This window comes from Pristiophorus japonicus, chromosome 14 (genome assembly GCF_044704955.1).
Source record: "Pristiophorus japonicus isolate sPriJap1 chromosome 14, sPriJap1.hap1, whole genome shotgun sequence".
Taxonomy (NCBI): Eukaryota; Metazoa; Chordata; class Chondrichthyes; family Pristiophoridae; genus Pristiophorus; species Pristiophorus japonicus.
Window position 1 is genome coordinate 77,016,347 of NC_091990.1, and position 17,138 is coordinate 77,033,484.

Consider the following 17,138-nt stretch of genomic DNA (forward strand, 5'->3'; position numbering starts at 1 on the left):
TGTCAGTGAACACAGGATAGAAAGATACTGAGGGATGGTCAGTGAACACAGGATATAAAGATACTGAGAGATGGTCAGTGAACACAGATATAGAGCATCTATACTGAGAGATGGTCAGTGAACACAGGATAGAAAGATACTGAGAGATGGTCAGTGAACACAGTATAGAGCAACTAGACTGAGAGATGGTCAGTGAACACAGGGATAGAGCATCTATACTGAGAGATGGTCAGTGAACACAGGATAGAAAGATACTGAGAGATGGTCAGTGAACACAGGATAGAGCAACTGTACTGAGAGATGCTCAGTGAACACAGGGATAGAGCAACTAGATTGAGAGATGGTCAGTGAACACAGGATAGAAAGAAACTGAGAGATGGTCAGTGAACACAAGGATATAAAGATACTGAGAGATGGTCAGTGAACACAGGATAGAAAGATACTGGGAGATGGTCAGTGAACACAGGATAGAGCAGCTATACTGAGAGAATGTCAGTGAACACAGGGATAGAGCAACTAGACTGAGGAAGGGTCAGTGAACACAGGATAGAAAGATACTGAGAGATGGTCAGTGAACACAGGATAGAGCAACTATACTGAGAGTTGGTGAGTGAACACAGGATAGAAAGTTACTGAGAGATGGTCAGTGAACACAGGATAGAGCAACAATACTGAGAGATGGTCAGTGAACACAGGATAGAAAGAAACTGAGAGATGGTCAGTGAACACAGGATAGAAAGATACTGAGAGATGGTCAGTGAACACAGGATAGAGCAACAATACTGAGAGATGGTCAATGAACACAGGAGAGAAAGATACTGAGTGATGGTCAGTGAACACAGGATAGAAAGATACTGAGAGATGGTCAGTGAACACAGGATAGAGCAACTATACTGAGAGTTGGTCAGTGAACACAGGGATAGAGCAACTATACCGAGAGATGGTCAGTGAACACAGGGATAGAGCAAATATATTGAGGGATGGTCAGTGAACACAGGAGAGAAAGATACTGAGAGATCATCTGTGAACACAGGATCGAGCAACTAGACTGAGAGATGGTCAGTGAACACAGGATAGAAAGATACTGAGAGATGGTCAGTGAACACAGGGATAGAGCATCTGTACTGAGAGATGCTCAGTGAACACAGGATAGAAAGTTACTGAGAGATGGTCAGTGAACACAGGATAGAAAGATACTGGGAGATGGTCAGTGAACACAGGATAGAGCAACTATACTGAGAGATGGTCAGTGAACAGAGGATAGAAAGATACTGAGAAATGGTCAGTGAACACAGGATAGAAATATACTGAGAGATGGTCAGTGAACACGGGATAAAAGTTACTGAGAGATGGTCAGTGAACACAGGGATAGAAAGATACTGAGAGATGGTCAGTGAACACAGGATAGAAAGATACTGGGAGATGGTCAGTGAACACAGGATAGAGCAACTATACTGAGAGATGGTCAGTGAACACAGGATAGAAAGATACTGAGAGATGGTCAGTGAACACAGGATAGGAAGTTACTGAGAGATGGTCAGTGAACACAGGGTAGAAAGATACTGAGAGATGGTCAGTGAACACAGGATAGAAAGATACTGAGAGATGGTCAGTGAACACAGGATAGAGCAACTATACTGAGAGATGGTCAGTGAATCCCAACAGAGGAAAAAGATAGAGAGAGATTTCCAGTGAATACAAGAAATAGAAAAATTATGTTGAGGAATGAAGAAGAGAGAAAAATAAACACTGAAGGAAAGACAAGAGTAAACAGTGACAAAAAGAGATAATTGGTTGATTAAAAGAGACGGAAATGAGGTCCTAAAGGAGTAACAAAAGATACCAATAATACAAAATAGTCTGATCGGTCGGTAAAATTATGATGTATCTGGTAAACGTTTAAAATCAGGTCGTAAGTAATGCATATCATTTTCAGCCATGTACTGCAGTTACTACAATCCTTCTCCTGAATTATGTGAATGGCACTATCGCCCTTGTGGAGTCATCGGCTTCGAATCTTGTGAACACCCGCATGATTCCCTCAATATCACACACCAGTTGGAAGGTAAACGTCCTTTTGATTTTTAATAGAAACCTTCATACAGGACAGGGATATGTTCATAGAAGCATAGAATCATAGACAGTTATGGCATAGCAGGAGACCATTCACACTTGAGGACTGCTAAAGTTATACCTTTGTTTAAAAAGGGAGAAAGGGATAGATCAAGTAATTACAGGCGTGTCAGCGTAACCTCAGTTGTTTAGCAAATTATTGTAAAAAATTCCGAGGCACATAATGTATCATTGTTTAGAAAGGCACGGATTAATCAAGGACCGTCAGCATGGATTTGTTAAGGGAAGGTCATGTCTAACTAATTTGATTGAGGTAGCAAGGAGGGTTGATGAAGGTAGCGTGTTTGATGGAGTCTACATGGATTTTAGCAAGGCTTTTGACAAGGCTTTTGACAAGGTCCCACATTGCAGAAAAATAAAAACCCATGGGATCCAAGGAAAAGTAGGATCTAAAATTGGCTCACTAGCAGGAAGGGAGTGGTGTGGCCAGTGCTGAACGAATGTTTCCTGACTTCAAGGTTTCTGCACTAACCACTTGCTGATAGACATGGATGCACTAGTAGGGCTTCCCCTTGGAATCGAGCATGATTGGGAGAATGAGCAGAGGCCACACAGAGCAGGACAAGCTGCTGGAAGAGGGAGGAGGAGTGGGAGGAGAAGGGCTCTCAGGAGGAGGCCATATCTGCCCAGGGTATTCCGCGAGCAATTCACCCACCTGAACCTCAGCGAGGAACAGTGTGTGAAATGTCTGGGCTTCAGTAAGGACGTCCTCATTGAAATCTGCCAGCTGCTGCAGCCACAACTGCAGTCTCAGAGCAGGGCAAGGACCGCATTGGCAGTGCTGGGAGGGTGGCCTTGGCTATTAACCTTTATGTGCCTGGTTCTTCCCTGGAGCTGGAGATACGAGCAACATCTCGCAGGTTGCTATCCACAGCTGTGTATGGGAGATCTCAGGCTCATTATCCAAAGAGAGCTCACTGCATTTCCTCCTCTCTTGCCAGAGAGCAGCAGGTGGGGAAGCACGTGGCTTTGCCGGGATTGCAGGCCTCCCCATGGTGTAAGGTGCCATCCACTGCAAGCGTGTCGCTTTACGGGCACCACATGTCGGGGCCAAAATTCCGGGTCCATATAAGGCCCGTTTCCGCCATTTTGCGGCCATGCGGCAGAATCGAGTGGCCGCCGTGCTACAATCCATTGGCCGCCCCGACCCAAATTCAGGACCCCACTTCCGCCCCACTGCTGCCGACTGATGCAAGCGGGTCATCAAAGCGCGCACCGCCGCTATCCCGCACCTCCATTTTAATCCGTCCCAAATTTAGGTTAAAAAATCCACGAGCCGCTGGACGGTGCCCCCGACAGCTCTCTCTGTCGGTGCACCTTCGACCGACTGTGTGCGCATGGCCCGGCAGCGCAGCGGCCCTTCAAGGGGAGGGCCCACTGCCACGGCCGCCATGTTGTAATTTTTGCCGGCCAACTTCCCGATTGGCCGGCCAATTATTTCCCCAGGTTTGGCGGGCCACCAACAGGTAGCCTGGCACTCCCTCTTGCATGCCAGGCCGCTGGCCCGGCCGAAACCCTCCCTGATGGTCCAGTGGCCAAAGCTAAAAAATCCCAAAATCTCTCCCCTTTAACGGAGGGGAGAGAGCGTGGTGACATACACGAGCTGTGACATCACCACCACTCCGCCGATGAGTGACAGCGGCGGAGTCTTGATCCCGCCCCAACTTCTGCCCCTCGGCATGATTACTGCCGCACTTCCGCCCCCACTATGACTGACTTTCGGTCCAAGACACACAAAAAATTTAAAAGTGCCTAAAATCGATCCAAAGTCTGCCTCATCATTCCTGGCAGATAAAACCAGGCAAGAAATCGTTGGTGTGCCAGCTTTCTGGCATGCCTGAATTTCGGCCCCATCAACTCTGACATGTACCAGAACCGAAAGCTGGTGTGCAACCATAGGCAGCAAATCATGCAGGTCAATGGCTGGTATCCTGGCAGCAGTCACGATGCCTTCATTCAGCGGCAGTCCGCTGTGCCCGCTCCATTTGAGTCACCACGACAAACCAAGGGTTGGTTACTAGGGGGAAATGCATAAATGCATACAATGAAAGCCATGCTGCCACGCGAAATGTGATAGAGCAGACCGTTGGCGTGCATGAAACACGCTTCTAATCTGGAGAAGCCTTGCAGTACTCAGCAGAGCGGTTGTCAAGAGCATGGTGGTCTGTTGCATGCTGCACAACCTCAGCATCATCAGGGCACAGCCCACGCCACCAGCTGTATGATGAGCTGCTCAATAGCAGGAGGAGCAGGAGGAGAAGGAAGATGCAGGAAGGAGGCAACCTAGCTCCTATCTCGTTGGGCTCTCCGTGGACAACTTATCCAAGTGCGATACTAGTAAACGCAACCCCAGTTCCCCATTCGCCAGCAGTTCCACACCTTATCTTCCCTCTGTTATTGACCATCGCAGCCACGTCCACTTGGTTATAATGCAAAAATAAAAGCCAACACAAAATAAACATTTCAAACCAAATTTATAAAGGAAATCATGCCATGTTGCATACAAGTGTAAGCGAATCGCCCTTGTGCATTCCCTTAGTGCCTGTGTACCGTGTGCTTTGCCTGTCCTAGCTCATGGTAATAAGCAGGCAGCACAAAGTTGCTGTGCACCCTGCATCATATTGAGCGGGCGCGGGGTAATTATGCATCATGATCCCCGCACCTGTTTTCAGGGGCCATCGGATTTAGCCCTCCCTGGTGTGTTTCTCTGCACCAATGTCAGTCCGTATGGCAGTGATGCAGTCTGCCTCAGTCCTGCTCCCTCTTTATGTATGTAATTTGTGTTTCCTCCGCGCTTCTGACCAAGTAATGCTGGTGGAAGGGGAGCAGCCATGAGGAATTTCCCGGCATATATCACTGTCAAACTGTGCACTATTGCTGCCTGTCTTATCACAGGTTTTACACTTTGGCTAATTGCACTTGGGCTAAGTTACAGATTTTGTGTTTCTGCCCAGATATCTTGTCTGCTGTTCAAGTATATCAGGAAATTGTAGGCAGTATACCTGTGATATGTGTTATAATGACAGCCACATGAACATCAGATATGCCATAGAGCAAGCAACAGGCATGCTGAAGATATGTGCTTCAGATGCCTTGACAGACCATGAGGAGCCCTTCAGTATGCATCAGTCAGGGTCTTGAGAATCATCGTAATTTGCTTGGTGCTGCACAACATAGTGCAGCAGCAAGGGTTGGAGCTACAGGAAGAGCAAGGTGCAGAGTGCACAGCTTTGTCGTTGGAGGAGGAGGAATAACAGGTGAAAGATGATGAGGAGGAGGAAACTGAGGCGGAGATGGCACCAGCAGTAGCATACATTGCTGCCTGGGAGGCTCAGGAAAGCCTCATAATAGACAGATTTACTTAACTTACTCCAATGTACCCATATGGCTGCCATATGCTGTACGAAGTCGCCCCGCCAACAACACCATAAAGCAGCCCGACAATGACCAAGTCATTTCTCTCACCCAAAGCCCCATTGCTCAAGGTTAAGTAATGTCTCCCCATTCACTCCAAGTAACAGCAAAAATGGACAAGACCGGAAAATGGTGCAAAGACATACATTTATCTGTGTCATAAATATAACTGAAATTATCACTAATATTTGTTGATTGACCCTTGTGCATCTAGGATTGTATCTTTTTTCTTTTCTGTGTGCTTCTACGAGGTAGAAGCAGGATGCTCATTTTCCTGCTTACACATTTGGCGGATGTCCTGTGGGTTTTGGAGCCTGGGAGGACCCTGCTAAAGACCACCAAAGACTGCCCTTCCTGTGACTGCAGAGGCAGACTTGGCCATCGAGATCTGAGGAAGCATGGGCTCTGACTGAGGGGGAGGAAATGGGGGAGAAGTGCGAGCGCTTTGAGAAGAGCCCCCACTTGTATGTCCCCTCTCAACCTCATCCCTCTCATTGCCACCCGCACTTCCTTGCTAGCAAGGAGCTGGAGAGCAGTTTGCTGCACGTCAGTAGGGCAATGAATATCCAAGTCTACCTTTATATTCCTCCTCGAGATGTGGCCAATGAGCATCTGCCATCTGTTGTCCACAGCAAGCATGTTATTGGGTGACGGGCGCATTTGCTGTTTTTATGCAGGTGGCCTCCTTTCCATGGAACAGCACATGGTCACCATCACCTGCGAGATTGTGGTGCTCATGTTGGAGATGGACTCCTCCATTCTCTGAACAGTTGCAGACATCGCAACTGCAAAAGATGCCAGAGCCTCAGCAATTGTTGCTGCCCCTCTGAGATAAACCTCTTTCTCGAGGTTCAGCATCTGCATGCATCTCAGCAGAGCTTGGAGCGTCCTGCCCCCTCCGGTGAGGCGTCTCCCTGCTGTCCCTGTCAACATCATCTTCACTTGCTCATTTGTGATGTGAGAGATACCAGGTGACAACACTACTCTGTCTCGCACAGGAACCACCGAGGAATGCATTTGGTCTGCTGACCGTGCACCCTCCGAGGCTAGAGGTTCCTCGGAGGAGTCATCTTCCTCCTCCAGTTGGACAGTGGGAAGGGAGTGGGGGGGCACTGGATGGAGCTGTCGGAGAGTAAAGAGATGAATTAGCAGTATAAGACTAAGACTGGGTAACGATACAATTATGCACATGATGACATTTCACTGGCTGCTGACATCAGTCACCATGTGAGTGTGCCGTGTGCCACGTGGCTGTATGAGATGTGATTCTGTCACCAGGTTGCCAGGAGGTCCCCTCTCTCTTTCTCCCACCACCAGCAGCTCTGCAACTCCAGAGATCTCCAAGTCCCCTCTGCTGGAGTCAATTGACTGAAGGCTGGAGGGCCACCGCTGGTTCTCTGCCACTCCCTATTGTGGGCTCTCTTCTCCTGGAAGGAGGGAATGAAGAGAACTTTGAGTGAGAGTGATGGAATGAGTGTAAGGGATGGATGGGCTACATCTGTAGAGAAATAGAGGTATTGGTGCTCATTTTCCAACATTCCATGGGCTCTGGATCAGTTCCTATGGATTAGAAGGTAGCTAATATAACTCCACTTTTTAAAAAAGGAGGGAGAGAAAACAGGGAATTATAGACCGGTTAGCCTGACATCAATGGTGCGGAAAATGCTGGAATCAATTATTAAAGATGTAATCGCAGCGCATTTGGAAAGCAGTGACAGGATCGGTCCAAGTCAGCATGGATTTATGAAAGGGAAATCATGCTTGACAAATCTTCTAGAATTTTTTGAGGATGTAACTAGTACAATGGACAAGGGAGAACCAGTGGATGTGGTGTATTTGGACTTTCAAAAGGCTTTTGACAAGGTCCCACACAAGAGAATAGTGTGCAAGATTAAGGCACATGGTATTGGGGGTAATGTATTGAAATGGATAGAGAACTGGTTGGCAGACAGGAAGCAAAGAATGGGAATAAACGGGTCCTTTTCCGAATAGCAGGCAGTGACCAGTGGGGTGCCGCAAGGTTCATTGCTGGGACCCAGCTATTTACAATATACATCAATGATTTAGATGAAGGAATTGAATGTAATATTTCCAAGTTTGCAGATGACACTAAGCTGGGTGGCATTGCGAGTTGCAAGGAGGATGCTAGGAGGCTGCAGGTTAGGTGAATGGGCAAATGCATGGCAGATGCAGTATAATGTGGATAAGTGTGAGGTTATCCACTTTGGTGGCAAAAACAGGAAGCAGGTTATTATTTATCTGAATGGTGACAGATTAGTAAAAGGGGAGGTGGAATGAAAGCTGGGTGTCATGGTACATCAGTCATTGAAGGTAGGCATGCAGGTACAGCAGGCGGTAAATAAAGGAAATGGTATGCTGGCCTTCATAGCGAGGGGATTTGAGTATAGGAGCAGGGAGGTCTTACTGCAGTTGTACAGGACCTTGGTGAGACCATACCTTGAGTGTTGTGTGCAGTTTTGGTCTCCTAATCTGAGGAAGGATGTTCTTGCTGTTGAGGGAGTGCAGCGAAGGTTCACCAGACTGATTCCCGGGATGGCAGGACTGTCATATGAAGAAAGACTGGATCGACTGGAATTTTGAAGAATGAGAGGGGATTGCATAGAAACATGTAAAATTCTGACAGGATTTGACAGGAAGAATATTCCTGATGTTGGGGATGTCCAGAACCAGGCGTCATAGTCTAAGGATAACGGGTAAGCCATTTAGGACCGAGATGAGGAGAAACCTCTTCACTCAGAGAATTGTGAACCTGTGGAATTCTTTACCACAGAAAGTTGTTGAGGCCAGTTCGTTAGATATATTCAAAAGGGAGTTAGATGTGGCCCTTACAGCTAAAGGGATCAAGGGGTATGGAGAGAAAGCAGGAATGGGGCACTGAAGTTGCATGATCAGCCATGAACTCATTGAATGGTGGTGCAGGCTCGAAAGGCCGAATGGCCTACTCCTGCAACTCCTGTTTCTATGATTATTATATAGTGATGTGACATTGCCAAATGGCCACCTTCTGTGGCGTTATTTGCTGTAATTGCATTCGGATGATAGTGAGTGTCAGTGGTGGTTAGTCAGATGGGGATGTGAGTAGGTACATAGAGAGAGGGGGATGGGTGGACCTGCAAGGTATGCTGGTGTGAGGAGTGATGTGCAGGAGTAGGCTTGTGAAGGCACAGTGATGGGGTTGTGGTGCTAGTCACGTCAGGATGTAGTGTGGCATTGCACTCACCTTTCCTGACCTCATGAGATCATTGAAACTTTTCCGTCACTGGATCCACATCCTCTTCACCACATCCCTGCTACTGACCTCCTCTGCGATCTCCAGCCATGCCCTTTTAATGACTCTGGGTTATCGTTTGCGTCGATCACTCAGAATGATGATCTCCCTCCGTGCTCTTACTGCCTGAACTAGAACCTCGAGGGAGGTATCATTGAATCTTGGTGTGGCCCTCTGCATTGTCTCCATGACCCACAGTTTTATCATGTTATTCAGAACTCTGGAAACCAACTAGTGCACTCCTACATCAACCCTCAAATGAGATGTGTGCAAGACTGCTTTAAATATCCGTGCTGCAAACAAATCATCGACAGTGCAATCAGACCAGCTCTATTTAATTGGGCCAGGAAACCTTAATGACTATTTGAATTGGAGCCATTCAGTAAAACTTGCACTGCAGAACGCGCTGTTCACATCTTCGGAATGCTGTTCTGATCCATGATAAGCAAGCACGCAACCTGACTCCAAGGTAAAGAGTTCAGCCGATGGGAAAAGATCGAGTTCCGAGCAGGTAAGTAAGCTGCTCGGCTTTAAATTCCCACCAGCGGGCTGGGTTAAAATCAACCTCAACGACTTTGCTCAGAGTGACATGTTGCACAAATCCAGCGACTACACATACATGTTGCTAGCAGGTAATGTGTGCAATCTTGCATTGAACAGCCAATGAAACTGTCATGAATAACACAAATCACTTCAGGTACATTGTTCCAAATTCAATATAATCATGTTTAAGCAACAACTTGCATTTAGTCAGTCTGAAACCGTTAACAGTGCCAATTTTGATTTATTGTTCAATGGCCTCAAAACACTTGTTTACTTGTTTTTGTGTTGATTTTTTTTCTCAGGTTGTTACCCCAAATGTCCAAAGGAAACACCCATCTTCGATGAACATACCAAGCAGTGTGTTGCTCAGTGCGGCTGCTATGTTAATGGGAAGCATTATGAAATTAATGAAACTATTGTAACCACCAACAACTGTGAGAAATGGTACAAATTGATCTCTTATTTGTGCTTCGAATAAAATAAGGAAATAGATTGTACAATGTGACACAGGTATTTCATTATAAAGTTTCTTTCAGTAGCACTTTCATCTCTGAGTCAGAAGAATTGTGAGTGCATGTCAAATTCCAGCCCTTGATCTCGGCTAACACTTCAGTGTAGTACTGAAGTTCCATGTAAAATATTCTGTGGCATTATTTGAGCAGTGAGTTCTCCTGATGTCATAGCCAACATTTGGTGGCTAGCACCACTGAAAAAAGATTAACTGGACATTAATCTCACTTGCTGTTTGTGAAATCTTGTTGTGCGCAAACTGGTTGCAGGATTTGCATGCATAACAACAGTAACTGCACTACAAAATAATTTATTAGTTGCAAAATGCTTTAGGACTTCCAAAGGATATGGTATGTGCCACATAAATTACAATTGCAAATTATTTTCTTCACCATCATGATGTTAAGCTCTTATTTCTGATTCATTTTTTTCAGCTGGTGCACAACTGAGGGCAAGACATGCATGTATGACAGTAGTGGCAAGTATTAGTTTAATTTGTTTATTATGAAGTAAATTAATTACATATTTTAGGACAAAATTATGAATCTCAATTCTCACATCATCCTGTGATTTTTCTTTACAGCTTGTGTCTGTATATACAATGGCACAGTGTTCCATCCAGATGAAGTTATATACAACATAACAGATGGCCTAGGAGATTGTATAATAGCATATTGTGCTGAAAATGGAACAATTTATAGAAACATAACTCCTTGTGCAACAACTATTACACCCACAACAACACCACTGACTGTTACTTCATCTTCAATCACAGCTACTACAGGTAATATTTTTGTATCACTGTATTTCTTCTTTACTGATCGAACTGCTCAAAGAAGATAGAACTAGGATGTAGGTGCATGTCTCTTTGAGGTTAGAATGCTCTGCTTTCTTGAAATAAAGGATAGATTCACTAACAGGCCATGTTATAGATCAAAACCCTGGATTTGTGTGATTGATAGATCAATGGACAAGTTTGAACGTATAAAGTGCACAAATGATTTAACCATTCATAGCCAGATCTAGCTAGATCACACCAAGCACTCAGACCACTCCTCTGCCAAAACTGCTCACTACTCCCGGATAATCCTGGAATGCAAAGATAACCACCGGCTTCTTTTCTCCACTATCAACTGTCTCCTTAAACCACTCTATCTTTCCTCCCCTACCCTCACCTCCAAAAACTAGTGCAAGGAGCTCAGGGACTTCTTTGTCACTAAGATTGAGACCATCCATTCAGCAGCCTCTGTCACTTCCCCCCCTTCCTCTTGTCCACTAAGCCAAACTTCCTCCAAGATTCCCTCAAGCTCTCACCCTGAATTTGCATCTTTTCCAGTTTCTCTCCAATCTCGCCTCATGCCCTTCCCAAGCTCAATTGTCCATGAGACCCACCTCCTGCTCTCTTGACCCTATTCCCATTAAACTGCTGAAGACCAACTTTCCTTCCTGGCCCCCATACTACCTGATATTGTAAACAGTTCGCTCCCTCAGCTGCAGCTCCTCTCCCTTTCACATCTGCCGTTATCACACCCTCCTAAAAAATCCACCCTTGATCCATCTGTCCTTGCAAATTACTGCTCCATTGCAATCCTCGCTCCTTAAACATATTGTCACCTCCCAAATCCGTGGCCATCTTTCCCACAACTCCATGTTTGAATCTCTCCAATTTGATTTTTGCACTGCCAAAACACTGAAACGGCCTTAAGCAAAGTCAGAAATGACATCCTCTGTGACTGTGACCATAGTGCACTAAAGCTCTTCATACTTCTCAATCTCGCTACAGCATTTCACATGGTTAACACCATCCTACTCCAATACCTCTCCTCCACTGACCAGCTCAGTGGGACTGCCCTTGCCTCATTCCACACATACTTATGCAGTTGTAGCCAGAAAATCTCCTGCAATGCCTTCCCTCCCATATCCATACCGTAATCTCAGGTGTCCCCCGAGGATCTATTCTTGGCCCCCTCCTATTTCTCATCTACATGTTGCCCTTCTGCGACATCATCCAAAGTCATGACGCAGGTTGTACATGCACAATGATGACACACAGCTCTACCCCACAATCACCTCTCTCGTCCCCTCCACTGCATATGTGCCGTTGAATTGTTTTTTCTGATATACAGTCCTTAATTAGCCATGCTTTTCTCCAATTCAACATTGGGATGACTAAGCCATTGTCTTCGGCACCACCATATACTCCATCCTTAGCTACTGATTCCATCCCTGGCCGGTGCCGCAATCTGAATCAGATTGTTCCCAACTTCGGGTTTATATTTGACCCTGAGCTGAGCTTCCAGCTCAACAACAATGGCAACTATTTGCATTTATATAATGCCTTTAACATAGTAAAAACATTCCAAGGCACTTCACAGGAGCGTTATCAGACAAAGTTTGACACCGAGCCACATAAAAAGATATTAGAATAGATGCCCAAAAGTTTGGTCAGAGAAGTAGGTATTAAGGAGCGACTTAAAGGTGGAGCTAGAGGTAGAGAGGTAGAGAGATTTAGGGAGGAAATTCCAGAACTTATGGCAGCTGAAGGCACGGCAGCCAATGATGGAGTGATGAAAACTAGATCTCGGAGGATTGTAAGGCTGGAGGAGGTTACAGGGGGCGAGACCATGGAAGGATATGAACACAAGATTGAAAATGTTAAAATCGAGGCGTTGCCGGACTGGTGGCCAATGTAGGTCAGATCAGGGGTAATGAGTGAACAGGACTTGGTGCGAGTTAGAACACAGGCAGTGGAGTCTTGAATGAGCTCAAGTTTACGGAGAGTGGAAAATGGGATGATGTCAGCCAGGAGAGCATTGGAATAGTTGAGTCTGGAGGAAATAAATACACCAATGAGGATTTCAGCAGCAGATGAGCTGAGGCAGGAGTGAAAGTGGGCAGTATTATGCAGGTGGATATACTCTGCCAAGGTGGCAGGTAGATGGCATGTTCTCAAGTATCTGTCAATGTTGCTCTTGGACCAGATACCTGAAGTCCATGAGAGTAGGCAGATTTCTCCCACCTTCTAATTACTCTCTGCCACCACCATATATATTGGCACTCTGGTTATCAGGACATTACCAAGTGGGGAATTAAAAATGGCGCAGGATCCATAAGTACCTGTAATTTGTGGCATCGTCCCAGCAGGCCATCAATATACATTTTAATTAAAACAGTTCATGCCATTTTATATGATCATAATATAATACATTATTATACAACCCCCATTTTTCAAAGATGTTTTTAACACTACTTTTGTAAAAAAAACGGATAGTATTTGTGCATTTTGAGATGTGTATTTTGCTTTTTCTTCAGTGATTATGACATCTACTTCAACTGTTCCTACAACCAGCAAAACACAGCCTAGTAAGTAACTTTAAACATAAATAACAAGGTGAACTATTTTAAATTACTTATAAAATAGATCTATCACTGCAAACTTGTTAATGCCAAACTATCTTGAACAGTATATTTTTTGCCCCTGTTTCATGAGGAAACAGACCCAAAAGCACAAGGTCGCAATTTTATTACATTGATATTATCAAGTGCTAATAATGTAATCCCACATTTTAACACACTTTATCATTTTATAATTTATATAAAAATAATTAACAAGAGACTTTATGAATATGTTTTGTGCACAGGGTTCCCCTTTAATAGCAGGGCTTGGTTAAAGAGAGCATTTGCTTATGGAAGGATAATTCTCCTTAAATGATACAGTCGCAGCTTAGTGGTAATGGTTATATAAACATTTGCATCTGTACTGATCCTTCTCATTAAATACTGACAGAACTGAACATAAATGTTAGATTTCAACTGCAATGTAAAACCATTATAACTGTAATATTAAATCTTTCAATGCCCCACAGCTACTTGTGTGACAGTGGAACAATGTGCATGGACCAAATGGATAAGTGTGAGCAAACCTAACTCAGGTTATGGGGAAGGTGATGATGAAACATATGATAAAATTAGGGAACATGGACATGCAATCTGTGATGCTCCAAGCAAGATTGCGTGTAGAGCCATACATGCACCAAACGTAGACCTCGAAGACATTTACCAAACAGTGCAGTGTAACGTCACTTTTGGGCTCATATGCAAAAACAAGGATCAACATTACAACAAAAGATGCTACAACTATGAAATACAGGTGCTGTGTTGCAATATCATATGTCAACCTGCTATAACTACGACCATCATACCTCCAACCAAAACAACAACCCCACATTCAACCACAGCTCCACCTTCAACCACAACCAGAGCGCCACCATCAACCACAACCCCAACTTCAACCACAGCGCCACCTTCAACCACAACCACAACCCGACCTTCAACCACAGCACCACCTTCAACCACAACCACAACTCCACCTTCAACCACAACCACAACCCCACCTTCAACCACAGCTCCACCTTCAACCACAGCTCCACCTTCAACCACAGGAACACCTTCAACCATAATTCCACCTCCAACTACAACCACATTTTCAACCACAGCCCCACCCACAATTCCACCTTCAACCACAGCCCCACCATCAACCACAATCACGTCCTCAACCACAGGAACACCTTCAACCACACCCCCACCCCCACCTTCAACCACAGCGCCACCTTCAACCACAACCACAGCCCCATCTTCAACCACAGGAACACCTTCAACCACTGCCCCACCATCAACCACAGGAACACCTTCAACCACAACCACAGCCCCACCTTCAACCACAACCACAATTCCACCTCCAACTACAACCACATTTTCAACCACAGCCCTACCTTCAACCACAGGAACACCTTCAACCACAGCCCTACCATCAACCACAGGGACACCTTCAACCACAGGAACACCTACAACCACTGTCCCACCATCAACCACAACCAAATCCTCAACCACAGCGCCACCAACAACCACAACCACATTTTCAACCACAGCCCCACCATCAACCACAGGCCCAACTTCAACCACAGGAACACCTTCAATCACAACCACAACCACAGCCCCACCTTCAACCACAGGAACACCTTCAACCATATCTCCTCCTCCAACGACATTTTCAACCACAGCCCCACCTACAACCACAACCACAATACCACCTCCAACTACAACCACATTTTCAACCACAGCCCCACCATCAACCACAACCACATCTTCAACCACAACCCCACCGTCAACCACAATCAGGTCCTCAATAAATACCACACCTTCATCTATATACACAACCACAACAACTACTATTTGCACAACTGAACCAGCGGAAACTACTGAAACAGAAGAAACACCAACTACAACAACACCTCAAATGCCAACCACAGCCCCACCTTCAACAACAATTCCTCCCCCAACGACATCTTCAACCATGATCCCACCTTCAACCACAATTCCACCTCCAACTACAACCACATTTTCAACGACAGCCCCACCTTCAACTATAGGAACACCTTCAACCACAGCCCCACCATCAACCACAACCACATCTTCAACCACAACCCCACCTTCAACCACAATCACGTCCTCAATAAAAACCACACCTTCATCTATATACACAACCACAACAACTACTATTTGCACAACTGAACCAGCGGAAACTACTGAAACAGAGGAAACACCAACTACAACAACACCTCAAATGCCAACCACAGCCCCACCTTCAACAACAATGACATCCTCAACCACAGCCCCACCTTCAACCACAATTCCACCTCCAACTACGACAACATTTTCAACCACAGCCCCACCTTCAACCACAAGAACACCTTCAACCACAGGAACACCTTCAAACACTGCCCCACCATCAACCACAACCAAATCCTCAACCACAGCGCCCCCAACCACAACCACATTTTCAACCACAGTCCCACCATCAACCACAGGAACACTTTCAACCACAGGAACACCTTCAACCATATCTCCTTCTCCAACGACATCTTCAACCACAGGAACACCTTCAACCACAGGAACACCTTCAACCTCAGGAACACCTTCAACCACAACCACAATTCCACCTTCAACCACAATTCCACCTCCAACTACAACCACATTTTCAACCACAGCCCCACCTTCAACCACAGGGACACCTTCAACCACAGGGACACCTTCAACCACAGGGACACCTTCAACCACAGGGACACCATCAACCACAACCAAATCCTCAACCACAGCGCCACCAACAACCACAACCACATTTTCAACCACAGGAACACCTTCAACCACAGGAACGCCTTCAACCACAACCACAACCCCACCTTCAACCACAGCCCCACCATCAACCACAGCCCCACCTTCAACCACAACCACAACCACAATTCCACCTTCAACCACAGCCCCACCTTCAACCACAACCACATTTTCAACCAAAGCCCCATCAACCACAGGAACACTTTCAACCACAGGAACACCTTCAACCACAGGAACACCTTCAACCATATCTCCTCCTCCAACGACATCTTCAACCACAGCCCCACCTTCAACCACAACCACAGTCCCACCTTCAACCACAATTCCACCTTCAACCACAATTCCACCTCCAACTACAACCACATTTTCAACCACAGCCCCACCTTCAACCACAACCACAATTCCACCTTCAACCACAGCCCCACCATCAACCACAGCCCCACCATCAACCACAGCCCCACCTTCAACCACAACCACAACCACAACCCCACCTTCAACCACAATTCCACCTTCAACCACAATCACATTTTCAACCACAGCCCCGCCATCAACAACAGGAACACCTTCAACCACAACCAGAACCACAGCCCCACCTTCAACCACAATTTCACCTTCAACCACAATTCCACCTCCAACTACAACCACATTTTCAACCACAGCCCTACCTTCAACCACAACCACAACCACAACCCCACCTTCAACCACAATTCCACCTTCAACCACAATTCCACCTCCAACTACGACCACATTTTCAACCACAGCCCCACCTTCAACCACAGCCCCACCTTCAACCACAACCACAACCCCACCTTCAACCACAATTCCACCTCCAACCACAACCACAATTTCAACCACAGCTCCACCATCAACCACAGGAACACCTTCAACCACTGTCCCACCATCAACCACAACCAAATCCTCAACCACAGCACCATCAACAACCACAACCACATTTTCAACCACAGTCCCACCATCAACCATAGGAACACCTTCAACCACAGGAACACCTTCAACCACAGCCCCACCATCAACCACAACCACATCTTCAACCACAACCCCACCTTCAACCACAATCACG

General features: G+C 45.9%; 1 protein-coding gene across 1 annotated transcript in view; it reads left to right on the forward strand.

The window, feature by feature from the left end:
• Positions 1 to 17,138, forward strand: part of LOC139279612 (mucin-2-like) — an 83,857-nt gene that overhangs the window by 66,636 nt on the left and 83 nt on the right. The window contains exons 25-31 of the mRNA XM_070898727.1: positions 1,937 to 2,065; positions 9,682 to 9,823; positions 10,324 to 10,367; positions 10,473 to 10,673; positions 13,202 to 13,252; positions 13,756 to 16,454; positions 16,497 to 17,137. Of these exons, the coding sequence (XP_070754828.1) occupies positions 1,937 to 2,065; positions 9,682 to 9,823; positions 10,324 to 10,367; positions 10,473 to 10,673; positions 13,202 to 13,252; positions 13,756 to 16,454; positions 16,497 to 17,137 (3,907 nt within the window). The remainder of the gene's footprint in view (positions 1 to 1,936; positions 2,066 to 9,681; positions 9,824 to 10,323; positions 10,368 to 10,472; positions 10,674 to 13,201; positions 13,253 to 13,755; positions 16,455 to 16,496; position 17,138) is intronic.